Source organism: Capra hircus, chromosome 19 (assembly GCF_001704415.2).
Source record: "Capra hircus breed San Clemente chromosome 19, ASM170441v1, whole genome shotgun sequence".
In the NCBI taxonomy this organism is placed as follows: domain Eukaryota; kingdom Metazoa; phylum Chordata; class Mammalia; order Artiodactyla; family Bovidae; genus Capra; species Capra hircus.
In genome coordinates this window covers 13,504,094-13,525,780 of record NC_030826.1, presented here as the reverse complement: position 1 = coordinate 13,525,780, position 21,687 = coordinate 13,504,094, and the positions used below count along the sequence as shown (strand labels likewise).

The window sequence follows — 21,687 nt, the reverse complement described above, 5'->3', positions numbered from 1 at the left end:
CGGCCAGCTGTGCCCTCCACAAAGCCTTCCCAAAGACGAATCAGCTCCCTTAGAACTGGGACCAGACCGCCCCGCCAGCCTCCCCGAACCAGAAATGCACCCAGAGTCCCCTCTTCGGCGGCCGGGTCACGTGACGAGGTGGCGCGGCCCCTCCCCCGGGCGCTGAGGGTCACGTGGGCCCGCGGCCCCGCCCCGTCGCCCCAGGCCGCGGCAAGGTGGGGCCTGGAGTTCGCCCCGGAAGTGGCTGTCGGGAGTTGACAGCTGCTGGGAAGGTGGCAGCGGCGGGCCCGGAGCAAGATGGCGCTGCGGCCGGGAAGTGGAGCTGGCGGCGGCGGGGCCGCGGGAGCCGGCGCGGGGGCCGCCGGGGGAGGCAGGTGGGTGTGAGGAGCTGGGCCAGGACGCGCCCCGTCGACGGGTGGTCTGCGGTTATGGCGGTTTTCGCCGGCGCCGACCCCTGTTCCCTGGAAACTAGGGCTGCGGGAGAAGGGTCGTCCTCCGGTAACCTAGGCCGAAGGGGCGGATGGAGGCTGGGCGCCGGGTGCTTTGCGGCCGAGCGGGGAGGAGACGGGGAGGAGGCGAGGGTCCCTTTGGTGCGGCTGGCAGCCGGCCGGGTGGGTCAAGAAGGGACCCCGACGCCTCGCTTCTAGCCCGGCTGGATCTGAAGCTGCCAGAGCCTTCCCTTTCCCAGGGCTTCACCAGGGGCTCCGAAAGATCTTTTCAGAGAGCTGGACAGGTGTTTCCAAGATATATGTGTGTGTGTCTCTTCACACACTGTTCGGCTTTCACCGACTTGTCCTTTTACTTCCTTAACATACCAGAAACAGGAAAACCTGAAGACCTTTGCATTTGCTAAAGAGCTCTTGTAGAAGTAATTCTTAACACCTGTCTCCTCAATAAACACCAGTTCACTGTTGAGCAGCACGTAGGCAGTTATCAGGACAAAGCTTCCAGACTTTTACTTAATCCTTAAACAAATTTGCTTTCTCTGTCATATTTCAACTGCTAATCGCCAATGCTTCTCATATCCAGAACGGTAAAAGAAATGAATGAGTGCAACCTGGCAAGTTTACCGTTTGAGGAAATGCTTGATTCTGTGAAGTTTACATCCCATTTCTGTTAATGACCTAGTCTGACTTTGTTTTGCTAGCCAACCCGAGGTTCATACACGTTTGGAGATAAATTTAGTTCTTTATCTTAAGCATCCCAAATTATTTTTGGAAAACCAAATGTTAGTTTTTTGATATGCAGGGTTTTAATTTTGGAGTCATGAATACCGCAGTGTGAAGCCTTTAAAGTCATCACCTCTTGAAGGTGCTTGTAATATATATATGTCAGAAAAAAAGAAGCAGTTGCTGTTAAATAAACCACCTGTGTGCGACTCCATCTTTCATTTTCTCTACACCTTTAGCTTTAAGACTGCTTTTTTCCCTTTTGTTTTCAGAGTTTCACTGTTGCATTAGTTTTTCAGCATATTTGGTTTTTTTTTTTTAGCATAAGTCATTACTGACTGGAGAAGACAAATATGTCAGTCTCTTCTGATCATCAGGACCATTTTTAAAATGTTTGTGAGTGGCATTAATTTGATCAAGTATATGATGAATCATGGCACCAAGTTCTGGGGAAATATAAACTTAAAAGAATTCAGCATTCTAGACACAAGTTTAGGTTTTTTTGGTTGTTGTTTTGGGGGTTTTTTTGGGGGGTGTTTTTCATTTGGGGTTTGTTTTTGTTTTTCAAAAAAGATGAAGGCATTTTCAGTGTAGAAAGTTGAGTAAATCATTTCCTTTAGTTTGTAGTAGTTTAACATGAGCACAATTTTTTTTCCCCTAAATATGGCCTGAATTGTGATAGAAATTAGAACTTAAAAATTTTTGTTTTCTATTTAAAATTTGGTTGTAGCAATGTTGCATTATTAAACTAGAGGATATGTGAGAGAATAACTCAAATTTTATATTGAAAATTGTCTGGTAAGTATTCCCTGTATTGGAGATTTTCCGAGGCTGAGAAACTGTGGTTAATTTTAAAAGTGTACAGTTTTTAGAGACCAGTGGTGAGGGCTGAAGAAGCTAACGTTATGGCTGCAACCTAAGTATATTTTAGGGAAAAAGAAAAAGAACCAGGCGGTCTCTTTCAGCTTTTAATAGAGGAAATCCATTAACTATAATTTACTATATTTCTTAGGTACTTGTCTGTTTGCTAAGAGGCTAAGCAAAAAGCACTGGCATTTTCCAACTTTACTAACGTTAGCCTACTTTTGACTGGTATCCTGACTGGGCTACTTGGAATAAATTGTAGAGTTGTGTAAAGGGCAAAATCTACCCAAGAGATGAGAAGTAAAAAAGCATTTTTTAAGTCAAGTATACTAGGGGAAAAAACAGTTGAAAAATCTTGGTTAGTCTGCATCCTTCTGGGACAGTATCATTTGTAAGCTTGCCCATTTCCTGCTTTTATAAGCTCCTTAGGGGCCGCCTCGCCTTTTTATCTTCCACAGCTGTAGCACGTTGCACACACAGGAAACGTCCTATAAGTATTTGTGGATTCAAGCATCATTGGAGGCAAAGAAGAGCTGTTTCAGCTGCGCCTCATTTTGAGGAGGGGTCTGCCCCGGTGGCTCAGAGGTTAAATAAAGCCTGCAATGCTTTCTCGGAGAAGGCAATGGCACCCCACTCCAGTACTCTTGCCTGGAAAATCCCATGGATGGAGGAGCCTGGTGGGCTGCAGTCCATGTGGTCGCTAAGAGTCGGACACGACTGAGCGACTTCACTCTGACTTTTCACTTTCATGCACTGGAGAAGGAAATGGCAACCCGCTCCAGTGTTCTTGCCTGGAGAATCCCAGGGATAGTGGAGCCTGATGGGCTGCCATCTATGGGGTCTCACAGAGTTGGACACGACTGAAGCGACTTAGCAGCAGCAGCAGCAATGCTTTCTGCCTGCAATGCGGGAGACCTGGGTTCGATCCCTGGATCCGGAAGATCCCCTGGTGAAGGAAATGGCAACCCACTCCAGTATTCTTGCCTGGAGAATCCCATGGACGGAGGAGCCTGGGTGGGCTACAGTCCACGGGATCGCAAAGAGTCGGACACGACTGAGCGACTTCACTTTCTTCCTTTTTCTTTCATTTTGAGGAAGAGGAAAGGGTCAAGAAATTGTCATGGAGATGGGAAGGCCTAGTGAACAGTAGGGGACAGCAGGTAGGCTGGATGGATGGACTGTGGCACTGAGTGGGAGAGAAGAGTGGTGAGAGAAAACTGAAAAAATTCTGGTACAACTGGAACGGGCCTTGAATATAAACTAAGGAAATTTGATTTAAGGAGGAATCACTACATTGTTTTAATCCCAGGAGCAGCCTTATCAAGGGTTTCCCAGGTGGCGCTAGTGGTAAAGAACCCGCCTGGCAGCTCAGGAAATGTAAGAGACTGGGTTCCACCCCTGGGTTGGGAAAACCCCCTGGAGGAGGGCATGCAACCCACTCCAGTATTCTTGCCTGGAGAATCCCATGGACAGAGGAGCCTGGCAGGCTACAGTCCATGGGGTCTTACAGAGTCAGACATGACTGAAGCGATTTAGCACGCACACGTGCAGCCTTATCAAATGGTCCTTTAGGGAGATGCGCCTCACCTGTGCTACATGAACTGCATTAGAAGCCACAGAGGCTGCCGGTGGGGAGATCCACTGGGAAGTCTTGTTAAGTCCAGGCTTCGGAGAGAAGTGAAGGCTGATGTGGGTTAGTCACGAAGGTAGCAGAAAGTGGAGGATGAATGAGATGGGCATGTGACGAATAGAGCTCACAGTGCTGCTCTCAGACTAGGACGTAAGTAATGCGTAGTGGTTTCACCTTTGAAATCAAAGTGCTTGTCATCTTGCTGCCCAGTTTTTGGCCAAGCTTTTGCTGTCTTTATCAGTATCTTACCGGTCTTTAAGTATGGTGGCTGTTGGTGGTCTAAACATTTCAGAGAGTCTTATGAGTGGTAAATAGGTCAGTAGGTAGTTTGGGTTGTTGTATAATTATTGGAGTAAGTCATGTTTGTCAGTAATACTCTTATTTTTGTTAATTTTTGTTAAAATGTTGCTTTACAGGTTTATGTCAGTTTCTACTGTACAGCAAAGTGAATCAGCTATACATATACATATGTCCCCTCTTTCTTGGATTTCTTTCCTATTTGGGTCACCACAGAGCACTGAACAGGGTTCCCTGAACTATACAGTAGGTTCTCATAGTTAAATAGTATGTATATAGTGTATAGAATCAATAGTGTGTATATGTCATCCCTCTCTCAATTCCTCCCACCGCTCCCCTTCCCTCCCTTGGGGTTCATACCTTTGTTCTCTATGCCTGTGTCTCTATTTCTGTTTTGCAGATAAGATCATGTGTATTGTTTTTCTAGATTCCACATATATGCATTAATATACGATATTTGTGTTTCTCTTTCTGACTTAATTTACTCTGTGTGACAGTCTCTAGGTCCATTCGGGTCTCTACAAATGACCCAATTCTGTTCCCTTTTATTGCCGAGTGATATTCCATTGTAATTATGTACTACATCTTCTTTATCTATTAATATCCTTAATTTAGTTTTTGTGTATGTTTTCAAAGTAACCTTTATAGGTCTATAATCTTTAAAATGGATTTTGAAGTCTCAACATGTTGAATACTTAAATGCATTGCTCCTCAGTTTGTAAATCTTAGTGTATGATTAACTTAAAAAAAAACTGAGTCCTACCAAATTTCAACTTGCAGTTTAAACATGTTATCCAGTTAACACGTTGCTTAGCTAATAAATGTTGTGTGCTGTTCAGAAAAGCTGTTCACTGTTCAGGCCTCTCTTTGGGTGCAGGCCCACTTGTCAGCAGAATTTGTGAGTGTTTCAGATCCTCTACAAGGCTGTAAATGACATGTAACCAGATAGCTATCCAACTAGAAATTTGTAAACCACCTTACCAAAAAGTTCTTGATCAAAGTATTTTAAAGTTAGAAGACTCTGCAGTTTGGGTTTTAGCCCTTTTCCTGGGTCAAGGGGGGTGTTGTGCAAAAAAAAAAATGCAAAGACACCTAAATTTGGCATACTATTCTGGATCTCACTATGTGCCTATAAGACTCTCAGAAATCCCCTTCAGATTCTTATCTTCCAGATTTAAGGACTCAGATTTTTCCTTCCTCTGTATTTGTCCCATTTTCTTTCCCTCTGGTCTCAGAGAAAGAAGTCCTTCGTCCTTTTGCTGTGTTAATCCTATCCTCTCAAAAACCTTGTTTCTCAGTTTCTAATTATATCTTTTGTATCCTAAATCTTTATCTCTGCAGCTCCTGTTTCCTGTGATGAAACTGTTCACTCAAAGATCATCATTTTTTAAAACAGCAATCTTTATTTATTAACCCCCATTGTTATCAACTTCTCTATAGCATGAGACACTGGTAACTCCTTCCTTAAATGTGGTCCTACCCCAATTATAACTTTCAGTTATAATCAATTTCCTTGGTTGTCAGTGACCATTCCCTACACAGTTTTCACTAAGAATTCTCCACGGTTGCCTTTTGTTGTCTTCTCACTATGTATACACATCCCTTTGACTCCTTCATCCACAACCAGACCTTAATTTTTTTTTCTCTTTTTACCTGTATTTAAAAGATCCTAGGGGACTTCCTACTTAATCACTGGTGGTCCAGTGCTTAAGACTCTGTACTTCCACTTCAGGGGGCACGGATTTGATCCCTAGTCAGAGAACTAAGATCCCACATGCCACAAAGTGTGGCCAGAAAATAAAAAAAGAGCCTAGCTAGGTTGATGCAGACCCTTCTCTTGATCTGGTGTTACTTCTCCGATTACCTGGTAGAACGCTCCTCATGGACACCGTCCTAGCACCTTACTCCCCACACCTGCTAACATTGGGTTCCTGTCACTCAGGCCCCAAATTTCAGAGGCATCTTCAGTTCTTTCAGCTTTTTCAATACTGTTCTCCATCCAGGTAGTTGCTAAGTCCTGTTGATTCTTCCTTTTAAATAACTTTCATTCACCTCTTTTTCGTTCCCACTACTCTGGTTATGGCCCTTTTCTTATTAAGATTACTTTAATAGTTTCCTTAGCTGTTTCTTGTTACTTCAAGTCTTCTCTGCATACCCCATTACCAGAGAAACATACAGCACGTTTCTGATCATTTCTCTGCTGAAAACCTCTGACATCAGGGAAATGTACATCCAAATCACAGTGAGGTCCTTCACGCTCATTAGGATAACTATCATTATAAACAAACAAAAATCCAGAAAATAAGTGTTGATGGAGGATGTGGACCCTCCACCTGGTCCATTGGGAATGCAAAATGACACAGCTGCTGTGGAAAACAGGCAGTTTTTCAAAAAGTTACCAGAGAATTACTATGTGGCCCAGCAACTCCACTCCTAGGTAGAGACCCAAAAGAACTGAAAGAGGGACTCCCAAGAAATACTTGTACATCAGTGTTCATAACAGCATTATTCACAACAGCCAACTCAGCTGTCCGTCAACAGATGAGTTGGATAAGCGAAATGTGGTAAGTACAAACAATGGAATATTATTCAGCCATAAAAGGGAATGAAATTCTGACACATGCTACAGCTTGATGAACCTTGAAAATGTTATGCTAAGTGAAACAAGCCAGATACGAAAGGACCAGTATTGTATGATTCCATCGAAGGTGGCTAGAATAGACAAATTCATCAAACCAAAAAGTAGAATAGCGGTTACCAGGGGTGGAGGGGGGAGAAAGTAATGGGGGTTACTGTTTAATGACTACAGAGTTTCTGTTTGTGTTGGTGAAAAAGCTGTGGAAATGGATCTTGGTGGAGGTTGTACAATATTGTAATGCCACTGAACTGTACACTTAAAAATGGTTAAAATGGTAAAGTTTTATATTATGTATATTTCACCACAATTCTTAAAAATCTGACTTTATGAACTATTCAAAATCAAACATTTTAAAGGCCTTCTTCAGTCTGCTTACTTTTCCAATCCTGTGTCTTGTATTCAGCCTTAAATCATTTTTCTGAACATGCTGCAGCTTTGGCCTTTGAACTTCTGTTCAAACTATTGCTGTGTAGTGTGCCTTTCTTTTAAGATACAGCTTGAGAGTTACCTCCAGAAACCTTCCCAAGATTTAACTGATCAAATTAGTCTGTTTTCTTCTCATTTCTGTTAGTATTCTGGCCCTCTCACAGGCCCTAGTACAGTCTATCCTATGTTAAAAGTTATTTGCCTGCATCTGTGTCTTCAGCAAGCCTGAGCTCATTCAGGCCTTTCGTGTAATAGGCACCCAATAAGTGTTCACTGAATTGAATCTAATCCAGCCCTCTCATTTTATGGATGGAGAGATCGGAATCCAGGGGAGTCACACAGCGACAGAACCAGGATCAGTTTCAAAGTCTTATCTCTTCTGGTTCAAAATTTTCCCCCTTGGCTAACCTGCAAACTGTGGATGCTCAAACTGTTTTGATGGTGGATAATTCTAAATTTTTTTGTAATGTGGAACAGATACCAGGGCCCTGGCCACAGTTTTACTTATGTAAAATATGTTTTATCTGAAATCTTTGCACTAGGAAGATCCTCATATATTTAAAAAAAATATTATTTATTTGGCTGCATCGGGTCTCGGTTGTGACATGCGGGTTCAGTAGCTGGGACAGGCAGACTTAGTTGCCCCAAGGCGTGTGGGGTCTCAGTTCTGCAGCCAGGGATCAAACCCACATCCCCTGCGTTGCCAGGCAGATCCTCAGCCGCTGGGCCACCAGGGCAGTCCCAGGCCTGATGTGTCTTTGTTGCGTTTTCAGCTTCGTGTTTCCAGTTGCCAGTGGATTAAGACCCCCTCAAGGTATGTGAAAATTTATGTTGTTGGCTTTCATTTTTCACTATTTGTTTCTGAACTTGGGGATTAAATGAGTAAAAAAAGTTGTGTTGCTTCCAAATAGAGTAAAATTTTCTTGCTGTCTTGAACCTGATAGCTTACTCCTAAAATTTCTAAAAAAAATGGGTAATGGGGAATAAGAAAAATTATTCCTCATTTCTCCCAAACTTATTTAAATATCAAATCAACAGGTGGTTATTTAACCTCAGAGGTGAAGGAGACTTTTAAGACAGGAGTATTAAAGAAACAAGTGACAAAAATGAAATGAACTGAAGTTCTCTGAATGCCAGCTTTCGCCTGCCCTCTAGATTGTTAGCTCTGCGGGGCAAGGGCTGTGTCTGCCTTGTACTCATGAGTGTCTCCAGCACCCAGCATGCTGACAGAAAATAATCATGTCTCTGTAGCTGCTTATGGAATGAATAAATGAACCTCTTTAGTTGTTTTAGCCTTTGTCTTCTGTATATGAATTTGATTTTACTATAATCATGTACATAAGTTATCACATATTCTGCTTCTGTTTAAACTATTTTAAGTCTCTTTTATTTCTAGCAATTTCTCTGCTAGGTATATTCCTTCTCTCTCAGTTTCAGACAAGGGCCCACCAATATCTATTCTAGCTTTGTCTTCAAGGAAACAGTAGTGAAGGGGTATAATAGCTCATGTCTCTGTACCCCTGGGACAGAACATTGACAGAAGAATATGCTTGTCTATCTTCTCACTTCTCCCACTCCTGCGTACCCACTTCCTCTGCACAGTCCAAGCCTCTCTGAAAACTGGCCCTTCTCACAAAGCCAGCGTTGACCAGTTATGGTAGGCCTGCTACAGAAACAGACTCCTAGGTCACCAGTAGAGATAAATGATAAAGAGCGGCTCAGTAGCAGGTGGTCAGTGTCTCCACTCATAATCAGTGATGGAGGCCGAGTTTCAGGTAAATTTTTCCAAGGGTCAGTTGCATTCTTGCTCACGCTTATTCATTATTTAAGCTCTCTGTAATTAGATGTGTCCTAGATTTGGATCAAGTGGGTGGAGGTCTGTTGTTGTTCAGGAAGACATCACAGCATTTTGTGTTTATTTTTGTGGCTCCTCACTTTGCATTTTTATAAACTTTCAAGTAAAAACCTACATATGAAGCAAAGGAACAGGACAAGGATAGAGCCCAAAAGGTTGCCTGATATTTTTTTCTTCTGGAATTTGCAGCTGTTTCCGAGGGTTTTTTTTTTTTTTTTTAATGGAGTGTATTAGAGTGGACCTTTTGATCTTTTGAAGGCTTGAAATTATGCATGAGTTATTTCTGAAAGCCTGTACAAGGAACTGACAAGAAGAGTGGCCACCAAGGTGAATGGGAGACAGGAGAGAAACAAGACTTGTTTTTCAACTGTGTGTACTTCCGTGCCTTTAAATGCCATGCCATATCTTTGAGTTACCTGTTCAGGACTTAAATAAAATTATGAAAATAAATAAAACTGTAGGTCCAAAGGCATCAGAGGGATAACATCCTCCTGTGCTATGTCCAGGCTCTGCATTCTCATTGTGCATGATGCCTCAAGGCGTTCGCATTTGGCATTCCTATGTCTAGAATGCTCCTCCCTGGTGCCCGCATGGCTCACTCCCTTAGTCTTTCAAGTCTTTGCTTAAATGCCATCCTTTTGGTGAAACCTCTTCTGACTATGAAATGGCAGCCACTTCTCTCCCTGACTCTCTTACCCCTTACCCTCACCTGATGTCCACTTATTTTTTTTATTATCTACTCCAGTTACAGTGTAAGTTCCATGAGAGGAAAGACCTGGCTTTGTCCAACGCTGTATACCTAGAATGGTGCCCGACGTGGAGTAGGGGTTCAAATATTTGAATAAATGATTAATATAAATGAATAACTTGCCACTGATCAGTGTTACCTCAAATGTAATATCCATGCTTCTGATATTAAACTCTGTAAATACCTTGAAGGTACACAAAACCCACTAGATAAACATGGTAGACTTTCAGTTCAGTTCCATCACTCAGTCATGTCCAACTCTTTGCGACCCCATGAATCGCGCACGCCAGGCCTCCCTGTCCATCACCAACTCCCAGAGTTCACCCAGACTCATGTGCACTGAGCTGGTGATGCCATCCAGCCATCTCATCCTCTGTCATCCCCTTCTCTTCCTGCCCCCGATCCCTCCCAGCATCAGGGTCTTTTCCAATGAGTCAACTGTTCGCTTTACCAGACTTTTAATTTTTTTTAATTAAAATTTGATTCTTTTAACTCTTATACTAGAACTAGCATGGATGTGATCTGTGGTACAGTGTAAAGTTAGGATGAAATTTGTCTTCAGGCTATGTAGGGATTTTGTTTTATTCTCTGTTGCATGCCAAGTATTTAGAACTGTGCCTAAAATGTAGTAGACATTTAGCATTTATTAAATCCCTGGAGAAATGTAGTTTTCATTCTCCTCTTGGGACTACTTTGGAAAAGTTTGGTAGGTACCATACTATAAATCATACTTTCATCCATTATATACTTCGCATGCCGATGGCTGTTTTGTGGTGTTATATTAACCATGTAAGGAAAGAGAAGAGAAGTACCATTTCTTTAAGCATATTAGGTATTAAACAGTCTTGTGAATGTGAAACCGAGGTACAGGAAGAAGTTAAGCAAGTTTGCCCAAGGTCCCAAACCTAGCAAGCAATATTTTTAGTTGGCTTCAGAAGTTCATGCTCTTAACCTACTTTTGTTTTAAAAGTAGCTTAATTAGTATTAACTCTTAACTACTAGCTATTTGCTGCTGCATAGAAAATTACCCCAAAACTTAAACAGTTTACTGTTAAAATAGTAAACCACACTGTGTCTGTGAGTCAGGTATCTTGGAGTAACCTCACTGGGTGGTTTTGGTCCAGGACCAAGGAGATTGCAATAAAAATGTCAGCTAGGACTGTAGTCATCTAAAGGTTTGATGGGGCTGGAAGATCTGTTTCTGAGATGGCTCATTCACATAGATGGCACATTTGTGCTGCCTTTTGGCAGTAGGTTTCAGTTCTTGCCACATGGATTCTCCATTCTCCATAGGACTGCTTGAGTATTCTCATGATGTGGCAGTGGCTTTCCCAACAGCTGATCCCAGAGAACAAGGATGAAGCTGCACAGTTACTGAGGACAAGCCTCATTTCCACAGTGTCCCATTGCTTATACTGGTCAACCCTATTCAGTGTTGGGGGGAAGGACAAGGCCATGAATGCCAAGAGACAGAGACCCCTGGGGGTCGTCTTAAAGGCCAGATAAATCATATTGTGTATTTTTTAAGTATGCACAAAAATTCTGTGCAAGTATTATTATCTTCATTTTACAGATGAAGTTTTCTTAGCTTGCCCAAGATCACAAAGCTAAGTAAATGATGGACCTGGAATTTAAAGCAAGTCTGTCTCACACCAGAGCCTATGCCTTTACCTCTCTACTCTGCCACTTCCCAAGAAACCAGTCTTTTAGGTACTTAGAGTTTTAAGAAAGTAAGCTGTGAAACACATCGACCTTAACGATGTCTTTGTTTTTCAGCAGGTCTGATGCCGATGCAGCAGCAAGGATTTCCTATGGTCTCTGTCATGCAGCCTAACATGCCAGGCATGATAGGGATGAATTACAGTTCTCAGATGTCCCAGGGACCTATTGCTATGCAGGTACTTGCCTCTTCTTAGCCAGTGTTCACAAAGTTATTGTTAATTTTCTCCTTACCAAGCTATGTACTCGGAGCTTAATGTTGTATTTAGAAATAAGTGTGGTCTGCATCTTAGGTGGCTTCCTTTGAAATACAGTGAATATGCGCCACTGCCCCAACCCACGCCTCCACGGGGAGATCCTCAAACACTCACAGACAGGTCTGGCTCAGTCTTGTGGGCTCACTGTTCCTTTCCCCTGGGTCCTGGTGCACACAAGGTTTTGTTTGTGCCCTCCAAGAGTCTCTGTTTTGCCGAGTCCTATGGAAGTTCTGTAATCAAATCCCACTGTCCAGAGTCAGATTCCTTGGGGGTTCCCTGTCCCTTTGCTGGATCCTCAGGTTGGAAAGTCTGATGTGGGGCCTAGAAGCTTTGCAACAGTGCAATGCCTTCTTTGGTATTATTGTTCTCCAGTTTGTGGGTCGCCTACCTGGCAAGTATGGGATTTGATTTTAATGTGGTTGCGCCCCTCCTACTTGCGGCTTTTCCTTTGTGCTTGGCCATGGGCTATTCTTTTTTCGGTGGGTTACAACATCCTCCTGTCAATGGCTGTTCAGCAGGTATTTGTGTTGTTGGTGCTCTTGCAGAGGATGAGCACACATCCTTCTACTCCACTGTCTTATTACAGGAGCGGGCTTTTTTTTGCCATGTATTATTTTATTAACATTTTTAATTGGCTATGTTTTTAAAAAATTCTTAAAGGAGTCTTTTATTATTAAGTAAATAGAAAACCTCATTCGTTGTAACAAAGGATAACCAAAAAATAAATATGGTGAATCAAAACTAGTATTACCGAATACTAGCTAGATACTATTACTCATTGGAGTTGATAAACCTCATATTTACTTTCTCTTTGTTTTTTTAAAAAAGAAATTATGTCTACAATTTACCTGTAAGTGGCTCAACCAAAAAAAAAGTATAGATGTATAGAAACAAAGCAAAATGTTAATTTTATAGTGTTCATTCAAGTTTTCTGTAAGTTTTCAATTTAAAAAAAAGCGAGGGGTTGGGTGAAAACACTTAAAATGAGACATAAATGGAAATCTGAGAGTTGCAATGGAATTAAAGAGAATTTTCCTGCTGTCATGCTGAACATGTGTCCCTGTACAACTGGTCATGATTCCAGATAGTGTAGATTAAAGCAAATAATTCTGTTTTGTTTTGATTTAGAATTGGTGAGTGAAACTGATAACATCATGATTTAATAAGTGCAGCCTAAGAAATGGGCTTTATCCGTATCCATTTAGATTTCCATATCTTTGTAAACTATCTTCTTCAGCCATGGTATCCATTTAAACCAAGTAAACTGAATCCAGGAGTCAAATCTTTGGTGGAATTCAAAAAGTGTTATCTTATTTTTTTTAAAGGGAGAAGGAGAAGGAAAAAAGGGGGAAAAAATCATTCACAAATAAACCAGAGCAAAAGAATTTTGTATTACTAATATTTTAAGTGCCATAGATTTCATTTTTTACCTAATTATTTAAGATTTTCTATTTCTGCATGTTTTATATTTATATTAGTACAAGAGCACGTGTATATAACTTATAAATAATGTTGAGTTAATCAGCATTTAAGTTTAACCGTTGTCGCATTGAAGTCATTTAAGCAAATAAAGTTCCTATGTTGTCTGTAAAGATTTAGGAAAACTTCCAAATCACTGTCTTTTTTAAATTTTATTTCCCTTTTAAAGTCTCGGCTGTGTCGGGTTTTCGTTGCTGCACGCGGGCTCTCTCCGGCTGCGTCTGGTGGGGGCTGTGCTCTGGTTGTGGCGCGTGGGCTTCTCGCTGCACTGGCTTCTCTCATTCCAGAGCACGGGCTCTACGGCACATGTGCTCAGTAGTGGGGGCACAGGGGCTTGGTTGCCCCATGGCATGTGGAATCTTCTTGGACCAGGGACTGAATCTGTGTCCTCTGCACTGGCAGGTGATTCTTAACCTCTGGACCACCTGGGGAAATCCCCAAATCATTCTTTATTCATCTCCACTAGGAAGAAAATGGGAATAAATTAAGCTTTTGTAGGGTTTAAGTTCAGGTTACTCAGCTTTCACTAGGTTATGCTGCAGAAACAAAAATCCCTTAAGTCTCAGTGACTTACAGAAACAGATTTCTCATTTGAGATACATGTTCTTGGATGAGTTGGCTCTGACTCAGCTCCGTGTTCTTTATCCTGAGACCTTTACCTAGGATATCCCAACTCCTAGCATAAATGAAAAGAGATGACCAAACCTTGTGATGTCTTTTAAAGCTTTCTATCAAAGGTAGGAGTTATCAATCACTTATGCTTACAAAGGTAACGTGGCCCAAACAAACATCAATGGGGAGTCTACCAGGAGGAATGCACACCACAGAGGGATGTGCCAGCTTCTTGTAGTAAAGGCAGCAAGTCATTGTAAACAGTCCACCAAAGAATACTGTGTGTTTCTAATTAAGATTTAGTAAGCTTCCTGCTTCAGCAATACGTGAACTGTGAACTTCCACATGTTCAAGCTTGTTTTAGAAAAAGCAGAGGAACCAGAGATCAAATTGCCAACATCCTCTGGATCATTGAAAAAGCAAGAGAACTCCAGAAAAACATCTATTTCTGCTTTATTGACTACACCAAAGTCTTTGACTGTGTGGATCATAATAAACTGTGGAAAATTCTGAAAGAGATGGGAATACCAGACCACCTGACCTGCCTCTTAAGAAACAGGAGGCAGGTCAGGAAGCAACAGTTAGAACTGGACATGGAACAATAGACTGGTTCCAAATAGGAAAAGGAGTACGTCAAGGCTGTATATTGTCACCCTGCTTATTTAGCTTATATGCAGAGTACGTCATGAGAAACGCTGGACTGGAAGAAGCACAAGCTGGAATCAAGATTGCCGGGAGAAATATCAATAACCTCAGATATGCAGATGACACCACCCTTATGGCAGAAAGTGAGGAGGAACTAAAGGGCCTCTTGATGAAAGTGAAAGAGGAGAGTGATAAAGTTGGCTTAAAGCTCAACATTCAGAAAACTAAGATCATGGCATTTGGTCCCATCACTGCATGGGAAATAGATGGGGAAACAGTGTCAACGGTGTCAGACTATTTGGGGGGGGGCTCCAGAATCACTGCAGATGGTGACTGCAGCCATGAAATTAAAAGACGCTTACTCCTTGGAAGGAAAGTTATGACCAACCTAGACAGCATGTTCAAAAGCAGAGACATTACTTTGCCAATAAAGGTCCGTCTGGTCAAGGCTATGGTTTTTCCAGTGGTCATGTATGGATGTGAGAGTTGAACTGTGAAGAAAGCTGAGTGCCAAAGAATTGATGCTTTTGAACTATGGTGTTGGAGAAGGCTCTTGAGAGTCCTTAGACTGCAAGGAGATCCAACCAGTCCTTTCCTTCCTTGATTCTAAAGGAAATCAGTCCTGGGTGTTCATTGGAAGAACTGATGCTAGAGCTGAAACTCCAATACTTTGGCCACCTCATGCCAAGAATTGACTCATTGGAAGAGAGTCTGATGCTGGGAGGGATTGGGGGCAGGAGGCGAAGGGGGCGACAGGGGATGAGATGGCTGGATGGCATCACCGACTCAATGGACATTAGTTTGAGTGAACTCCGGGAGTTGGTGATGGACAGGGAGGCCTAGTATGCTGTGATTCATGGGGTCACAAAGACTCAGACACGACTGAGCAACTGAACTGAACTGAAGCTTCCTGCTGAAATCTTAACAAATGATACAATTTTAAAATAAATTTCACACTAAATACTGTTTTCTGACTTGCGCATGTGTGTGCTCATTGTGACCTCATGACTGTGGCCCTCAGTCTTCTCTGTCCATGGAATTTTTCCAGGCAAGAATACTGGAATAGGTTACCATTTCCTTCTCCAGGAGATCTTCTCAACCCAGGTATTGAACATGCGTCTCCTGCATTGGGAGGTGGGTTCTTCACCAGTGCACCACCTGGGAAGCCCCTTCTGACTTATGTAATTATCTGAAAAATGTGTTAGTTTGAAACGACCAAAAGACAGTAAGGATCTCTAATGTACAGAGCAACAGTAAATAAGTGAACTACTAGGTTTGATACCACCGAAATAATTTCCCTCAGTTTCAGGAGCTCCTAAATGGTCTTAAAGTAAAGAGAATTCCCTGGTGGTCCAGTGGTTAAGAATCCACCTGCCAATACAAGGAACATGGGTTTGATCCCTGCTCAGGAAGATCCCGCAAAAAAGAGTAGACCCTGCTTGCCGCAACTAGAGAAAGCCCACAGGCAGCAATGAAGACCCAGTGCAGCCTAAATAAATAAATTTTTAAAAATGGTAAAGAATCCAAAATCTTTCTCCTTAACCTTTGGTCTTGCTGGCAGGTATTATATGCTACTTGGAATCTGTTCACTATTCTTAAAGGAGAAATGTACAGAAATCTTACGTTTTTCCTCCAAACTTGATAGCCTTAACCAACCACAGACGTGTGTGAAGAATACCTCTTATTCTTTAGTCATCCCTTAAATCTTTGAAGGATACACAGATAAAAGTCAAAGATGAAAATTAGTTTTGGTTGTCTCATAGCCCTCTACTCCCCAGAACTCATTAAAAGAACACACTTAACAAGATTTTGAATATGTTTTGAGGTTAATATTCAAAATATTTCAGGTATACAGGTAAGAATGAAATATATGATGAACAATGTGTGAGCTAGTAAACCATTTTTAGTTAAACTTTTAATTTTGAGGTAAAGTAGGTACGTGTGTATATAAGAAATAATACAAAGAGTCCGCCAGTGGTAACTACTTGGAGAATGATAGTATAATATCACAGCTGGATGTTGGCATTGATATAGTCAAAATACAGAACATTCCTACCACCCCAGGGATCTCCTCATGTTGCCATTTTGTAACCAAATTCACGTCCCTGCCACTTCAGTTCAGTTCAGTCACTCAGTCGTGTCCTACTCTCTGCGACCCCATGAATCGCAGCACGCCAGGCCTCCCTGTCCATCACCAACTCCCGGAGTTCACTCAGACTCACGTCCATCAAGTCAGTGATGCCATCCAGCCATCTCATCCTCGGTCGTCCCCTTCTCCTCCTGCCCCCAATCCCTCCCAGCATCAGAGTCTTTTCCAATGAGTCAACTCTTCACGTGAGGTGGCCAAAGTACTGGAGTTTCAGCTTCAGCATCAGTCCCTCCAAAGAAATCCCAGGGCTGATCTCCTCAGAATGGACTGGTTGGATCTCCTTGCAGTCCAAGGGACTCTCAAGAGTCTTCTCCAATGCCACAGTTCAAAGGCATCAACTGTTCCTAACCCTTGTCAATCACTAATGTCCCCCATTTCTATAGGTGTATGATTTCAGCATTACCTAAATTGAATCACTAACCTTTTATGAGATTAGCTTTTTTTGCTCTGCATAATTTTTAAATTCATCCAAGTTGTTGCATGCATCAATATTTCCCTTCATTTTTATTATTGAGTGATATTCCATTATTGGATATACTATTGTCTGCTTAACCATTTACCCACTGAAGGACATCTGGACTGTTTTTACTTTTTAGCTGTGATAGAGATTTTTGAACATAAGGCTTCATTTCTCTGGGATTAATGCCCAGGAATACTGGATGGCATGGTATTTGGAAGTTTAGTTTTTGAAGAAATTGTTAAACTATTTTCTAGAGTGGTTATACCCGTTTACATTCTTACAGGCAATATAGGAGTGATCCAGTTTCTCTGCATCCTTCCTAGCATTTGGTGTTATTTTCTGTTTTAGCCATTTGATAGGTGTGTTGTGATATCTCATGATTTTAATTTGCATTTCCCTTGTGACTAATGTCAGAAAAGAAAATTCAGGGAGCTTTACTTGATATGGATATTTTATTGGGCAAGAAACAAATTATTCCTGAACAGGGAGACCTGAAACCACAAATAATTCCAGCAGTTCATTATAAACATGAATGAATTCATTGTTTTCTACTGTGATTGGTTTCTAGAAATTTACTTTCCTTTTCATTGCTCAGCTTACTTTTTTGTAGCTTATTAGCTAGAATATTGTGAGGTGACATTGACATGAAGAAAGCTTAGGTTTTGTTTAAGGTCAGGCAGCATTTCAGGGAGATCAGAACAGTGTTACAATTTGGTTATGTGACTATGAGCCTGTGGTCTAGGAATATATTCAGAGTGTAGCCTCCATATTGGTTTTTCTTTAGTGATGCTAGACATATTTGCATGTGCTTACTTTCTGTCCTTATATTCTCTTCGAAGAAGTGTCTGTTCCTGTCTTCTGTCCATTTTCTTGTTGGATTTTTTTGTTGTTGTTTTTATTTTACTGTAAGAGTTAAAGCTTAGGCAGGCCTGGGCCCTTTAAGGAGGAGGCGAACTTTCTCCCTCTTGCTTTCCTTAAGCCTTGTGCAAAGATGTATCTTGCCCAAGAACTGGCCTTTCTTTAGGAGCTAATGATCACAAGGCACAATGTCTTACTGATGGAAATGCTTTTCTTAGACTCTATGGTTAATAATTAAAATTGTAACAAATCTTGCCTGGGAGCCTATTTCTCAGCAACAATGTATGTTGCCCAGAAACATCTTGCCTGGAACAGGTTCCTTCTGGCCAATCTTGTACTGAAGTGGTCTCCAGGATGTATGCCTTGGGAAAGGGTCTAATGGAATTTGCACAGCCGTGAAGGGTTGTTTTTGTCTGTTCTCAGCAGCATGCTGAAGAGTGCATAATGCACGGTTGCAGCTGGCGAGGCAGGCGCTCTGCTACCTGCTTTCAGTGCCTTTTGGTGGAGGTTCACCCGATCCTTTCACTATAATAAAACTTTGTTACACAAAACTCTTGAGTGACCCAGACTGTGTCTTTTGGGTCCCAGAGTGAAATTTTCTCCTTCAGAGACCACAAATTCTGACATCGTTCACCATAAGCCATCAACTGTTGAGCGTGAAGAGGTCTCTGTGTTTATTCTGCATACTAGCCCTTTGTTGGATGTGTGGTTTGCAGATATTTTCTGTCAGTTTTTGTCTTGTTTTTTAGTCTGTTCAGGCTACTGTAACAAAATATGAGAGATTGGATAGCTTATAAACAACAGAAATTTATTTTTCCCAGTTCTAGAGGCTGGAAGTTCGAGATCAGAGTGGCAGCATAGTTGATCATAGCACTTAGGCATGTTTATCTGGGTGTTTTTCTAGGTTCTCTGTTCCAGTCCACTGAGGCGTGTGTCTGCTAGTTGTGATTATGATAGCTGTGTAATATGATTCCTCCCATGTTTTCTCCAACATTGTTACAGTAAAATACACATAAAGTTTACCATGTTAACTATTTTTAAGTGTACAGTTTAGTGGTATTAAATATATTCACATTGTTATGCAGCCATTACCACCATCCATGCTTATAACTCTCTTCATTTTGTAAATATAAAACTATACTTATTGTATGATAACTCCCCATTCTTCCCTCCCTCCAACCCCATGCATCCACCCTTATACTTTAAGTCTTTGTGATTTTGACTACTCTACTCTTGCCTGGAAAATCCCATGGACGGAGGAGCCTGGTGGGCTGCAGTCCATGGGGTTGCTAAGAGTCGGACACGACTGAGCGACTTCCCTTTCACTTTTCGCTTTCATGCATTGGAGAAGGAAATGGCAACCCACTCCAGCGTTCTTGCCTGGAGAATCCCAGGGACGGGGGAGCCTGGTGGGCTACCGTCTATGGGGTCGCACAGAGTCGGACACGACTAAAGTGACTTAGCAGCAGCAAGTACCTCATGTAAATAGAGGCATAGAGTCTTTGTCTTTTTGTGACTGGTTTATTTTCACCGGCATAATGCTCAAGGTTTATCTGTGTTGTAACATTGCAGAATTTGCTTCCTTTTTAAGACTAACGTCCACTGTGTGCACATACCACCTTTTACTTATCCTTTTGTTGGTCTGTGGACACTTGGGTTGCTTCTGTGTTTTAGCTATTGTGAATGAAGTTGCTATGAATATGGATGTACCAGTATCTCTTCTAGACTCTGTTCTCAATTCTTTTGGGTGTATACTCAGAAATGGAATTGCTGAGTCATATGGTAGTTCTATTTTGATTTTTTGAGGAACCTCCATACTATTTTCCACAGAAGCTGTACCATTTTATTCCCACCAACAATACAAAAAAGTTTCAGTTTTTCCACATCCTTGCAACACTTGTTTGTTGTTGTTGTTTTTAATTACTTGACTGTGTTTTTTAGAGGAGTTGTAGTTTTATAAAAACTTGACTGGAAAGCACAGGACTCTCCATTACACAGCCTTCCCTCCTCCAGTATGCAGTCTCCTCAGCATCCTGTGTTAGTGTGGCACATTTGTTAGAGTCAGTGACATTAGTGAGCCAGTACTGATGCATTTCGATGAACTGCAGTTCATAGTCCACATTAGGATTCAGCCTTTTGAGCTGCATATCCCATGTTTTGACATTCTGTGTTTTTTGATAGGAGCCATAGTAATGAGTGTGAAGTGAAATCTCATGGTTTTGATTTGCATTTCTCATGATTAGTGATGTTGAGTATCTTTTCATGGTCTTATTGGCCATTTGAATATCTTTGGAGAAATGTCTGTTCAAGTTCTTTGCCCATTTTTGAATTGAGTTTTTTGTTGTTGAGTTTTAGGAGTTTCCTATTCATTTTGGACATGAATTCCTTATCATATATGTGATTTGCAAATATTAACTCCCATTCTGTGGGTTGCCTTCTTACTCTGTGGGTTGTCTTTTTACTCTGTGGGTTGTGTCTCTTAATATACACATTTTAAAAACTTTCTTGAAGTCCAGGTTGTCTATTCATTATTTTGTTAACTGTGCCTGATGTCATATTCAAGAAATCATTGCAAAATCCAGTGTTATTAAGTTTCTGTTCTATGTTTTTTACTAAGAGCTTTATTGTTCTAGCTCTTACATTTTGGTTCTTGATCCATTTGGAGTTAATTTTTGTATATGGTGTTGGCTAAGGGCCCAGTTCTGTTGATGACCACCATTTGTTGAAAAAGACTGTCGTTTACCCAGAGAATGGTCTTAGCACCTTCATCAAAAATCATTTGACCCGTATGTACAAGAGTTTATTTCTGGCTTTCTGTTCTTTTCCACTGGTCTATATGCCGTACTTTATGCCAGTGAAAGTGAAGTGCAGGTCGCTCAGTCGTGTCCGACTCTTCGCAAGCCCATGAATTATACAGACCATGGAATTTTCCAGGCCAGAATACTGGAGTGGGTAGCTGTTCCCTTCTCCAGGGGGTTTTCCCATCCCAGGGATCGAACCCAGGTCTCCTGCATTGCAGGCGGATTCGTTACCAGCTGAGCCAAAATGGAAGCCCACTTTATGGCAGTACTATTACTGTTTTGATAACTGTAGTTTGGTGGTAGGTTTTGAAATCTGGAAGCTTGAGTCCTCCAGTTTTGTTGTTCTTTTTCAAGATTGTTTGGCTATTAGGGGTCCCTTGAGATTCTATATGAATTTTAGGATGGATTTTTTATTGCTGCAAAAATCTCATTGGGATTTTTACAGGGATTTCTTTTGTCGATTGCTTTGGGTAACATTAACATTTTAACAATATTAAGTCTTCCAATCCATGATGGATTATGTTTCTATTTATTTATGACTAATTTCTTCCAACACCGTTTTGTATTTTTCATCAGCATCTTCCATAACTGGGATAAATCTTTGGAGAAAACCATTGTTAAGTGAAAAAAGTCAAATACAGAAGGAAACACACGTAAAATTTTAAAACCTAGAGGTTATGACATTCATGAATTATATAAACATATGGAAATGAAAGGAAACAAAAGTGAATTTATGACAGTGATAATCTCTGGGGAAATAGAGGAAGAAAATTATAACTGTATTATTAAAGGTTTTTTTTTTTTTAAATTGTTCATATAGCTGCTGGGGCTTCCCAGGTGGCACAGTGGTAAAGAATCTACCTGCCAGTGCAGGAAATACAAAAGAGACATGGGTTTGAGCCCTAGGTTGGAAGAGGGATCCATCAACTAAGAAGGAAATGGCAACCAACTCCAGTATTCTTGCCTGGAAAATTCCAGAGGAGCTGGCGAGCTACAGTCTGTGGGGTCCCAAAGAGTCAGACATGACTGAGTACACACACACCCCTGCTATGTAGTATTATGTTGCATGAAAAAATATAT

The 21,687-nt window shown here is 41.4% G+C and overlaps 1 protein-coding gene across 17 annotated transcripts in view; it reads left to right on the top strand.

Moving 5' to 3' along the window:
* Positions 244–21,687, top strand: part of SYNRG (synergin gamma) — an 87,793-nt gene continuing 66,349 nt past the window's right edge. For 5 of the 17 annotated variants that reach the window (XM_018064195.1, XM_018064197.1, XM_018064194.1 and 2 more), the window contains exons 1-3: positions 246–374; positions 7,798–7,838; positions 11,404–11,525. In XM_018064195.1, the coding sequence (XP_017919684.1) occupies positions 298–374; positions 7,798–7,838; positions 11,404–11,525 (240 nt within the window). In that variant the 5' untranslated portion in view covers positions 246–297. Of the gene's footprint in view, positions 375–3,092; positions 3,194–7,797; positions 7,839–11,403; positions 11,526–21,687 lie in introns of those variants that run through there. The other 12 variants (XM_018064189.1, XM_018064188.1, XM_018064181.1 and 9 more) reach the window with 7 other exon arrangements.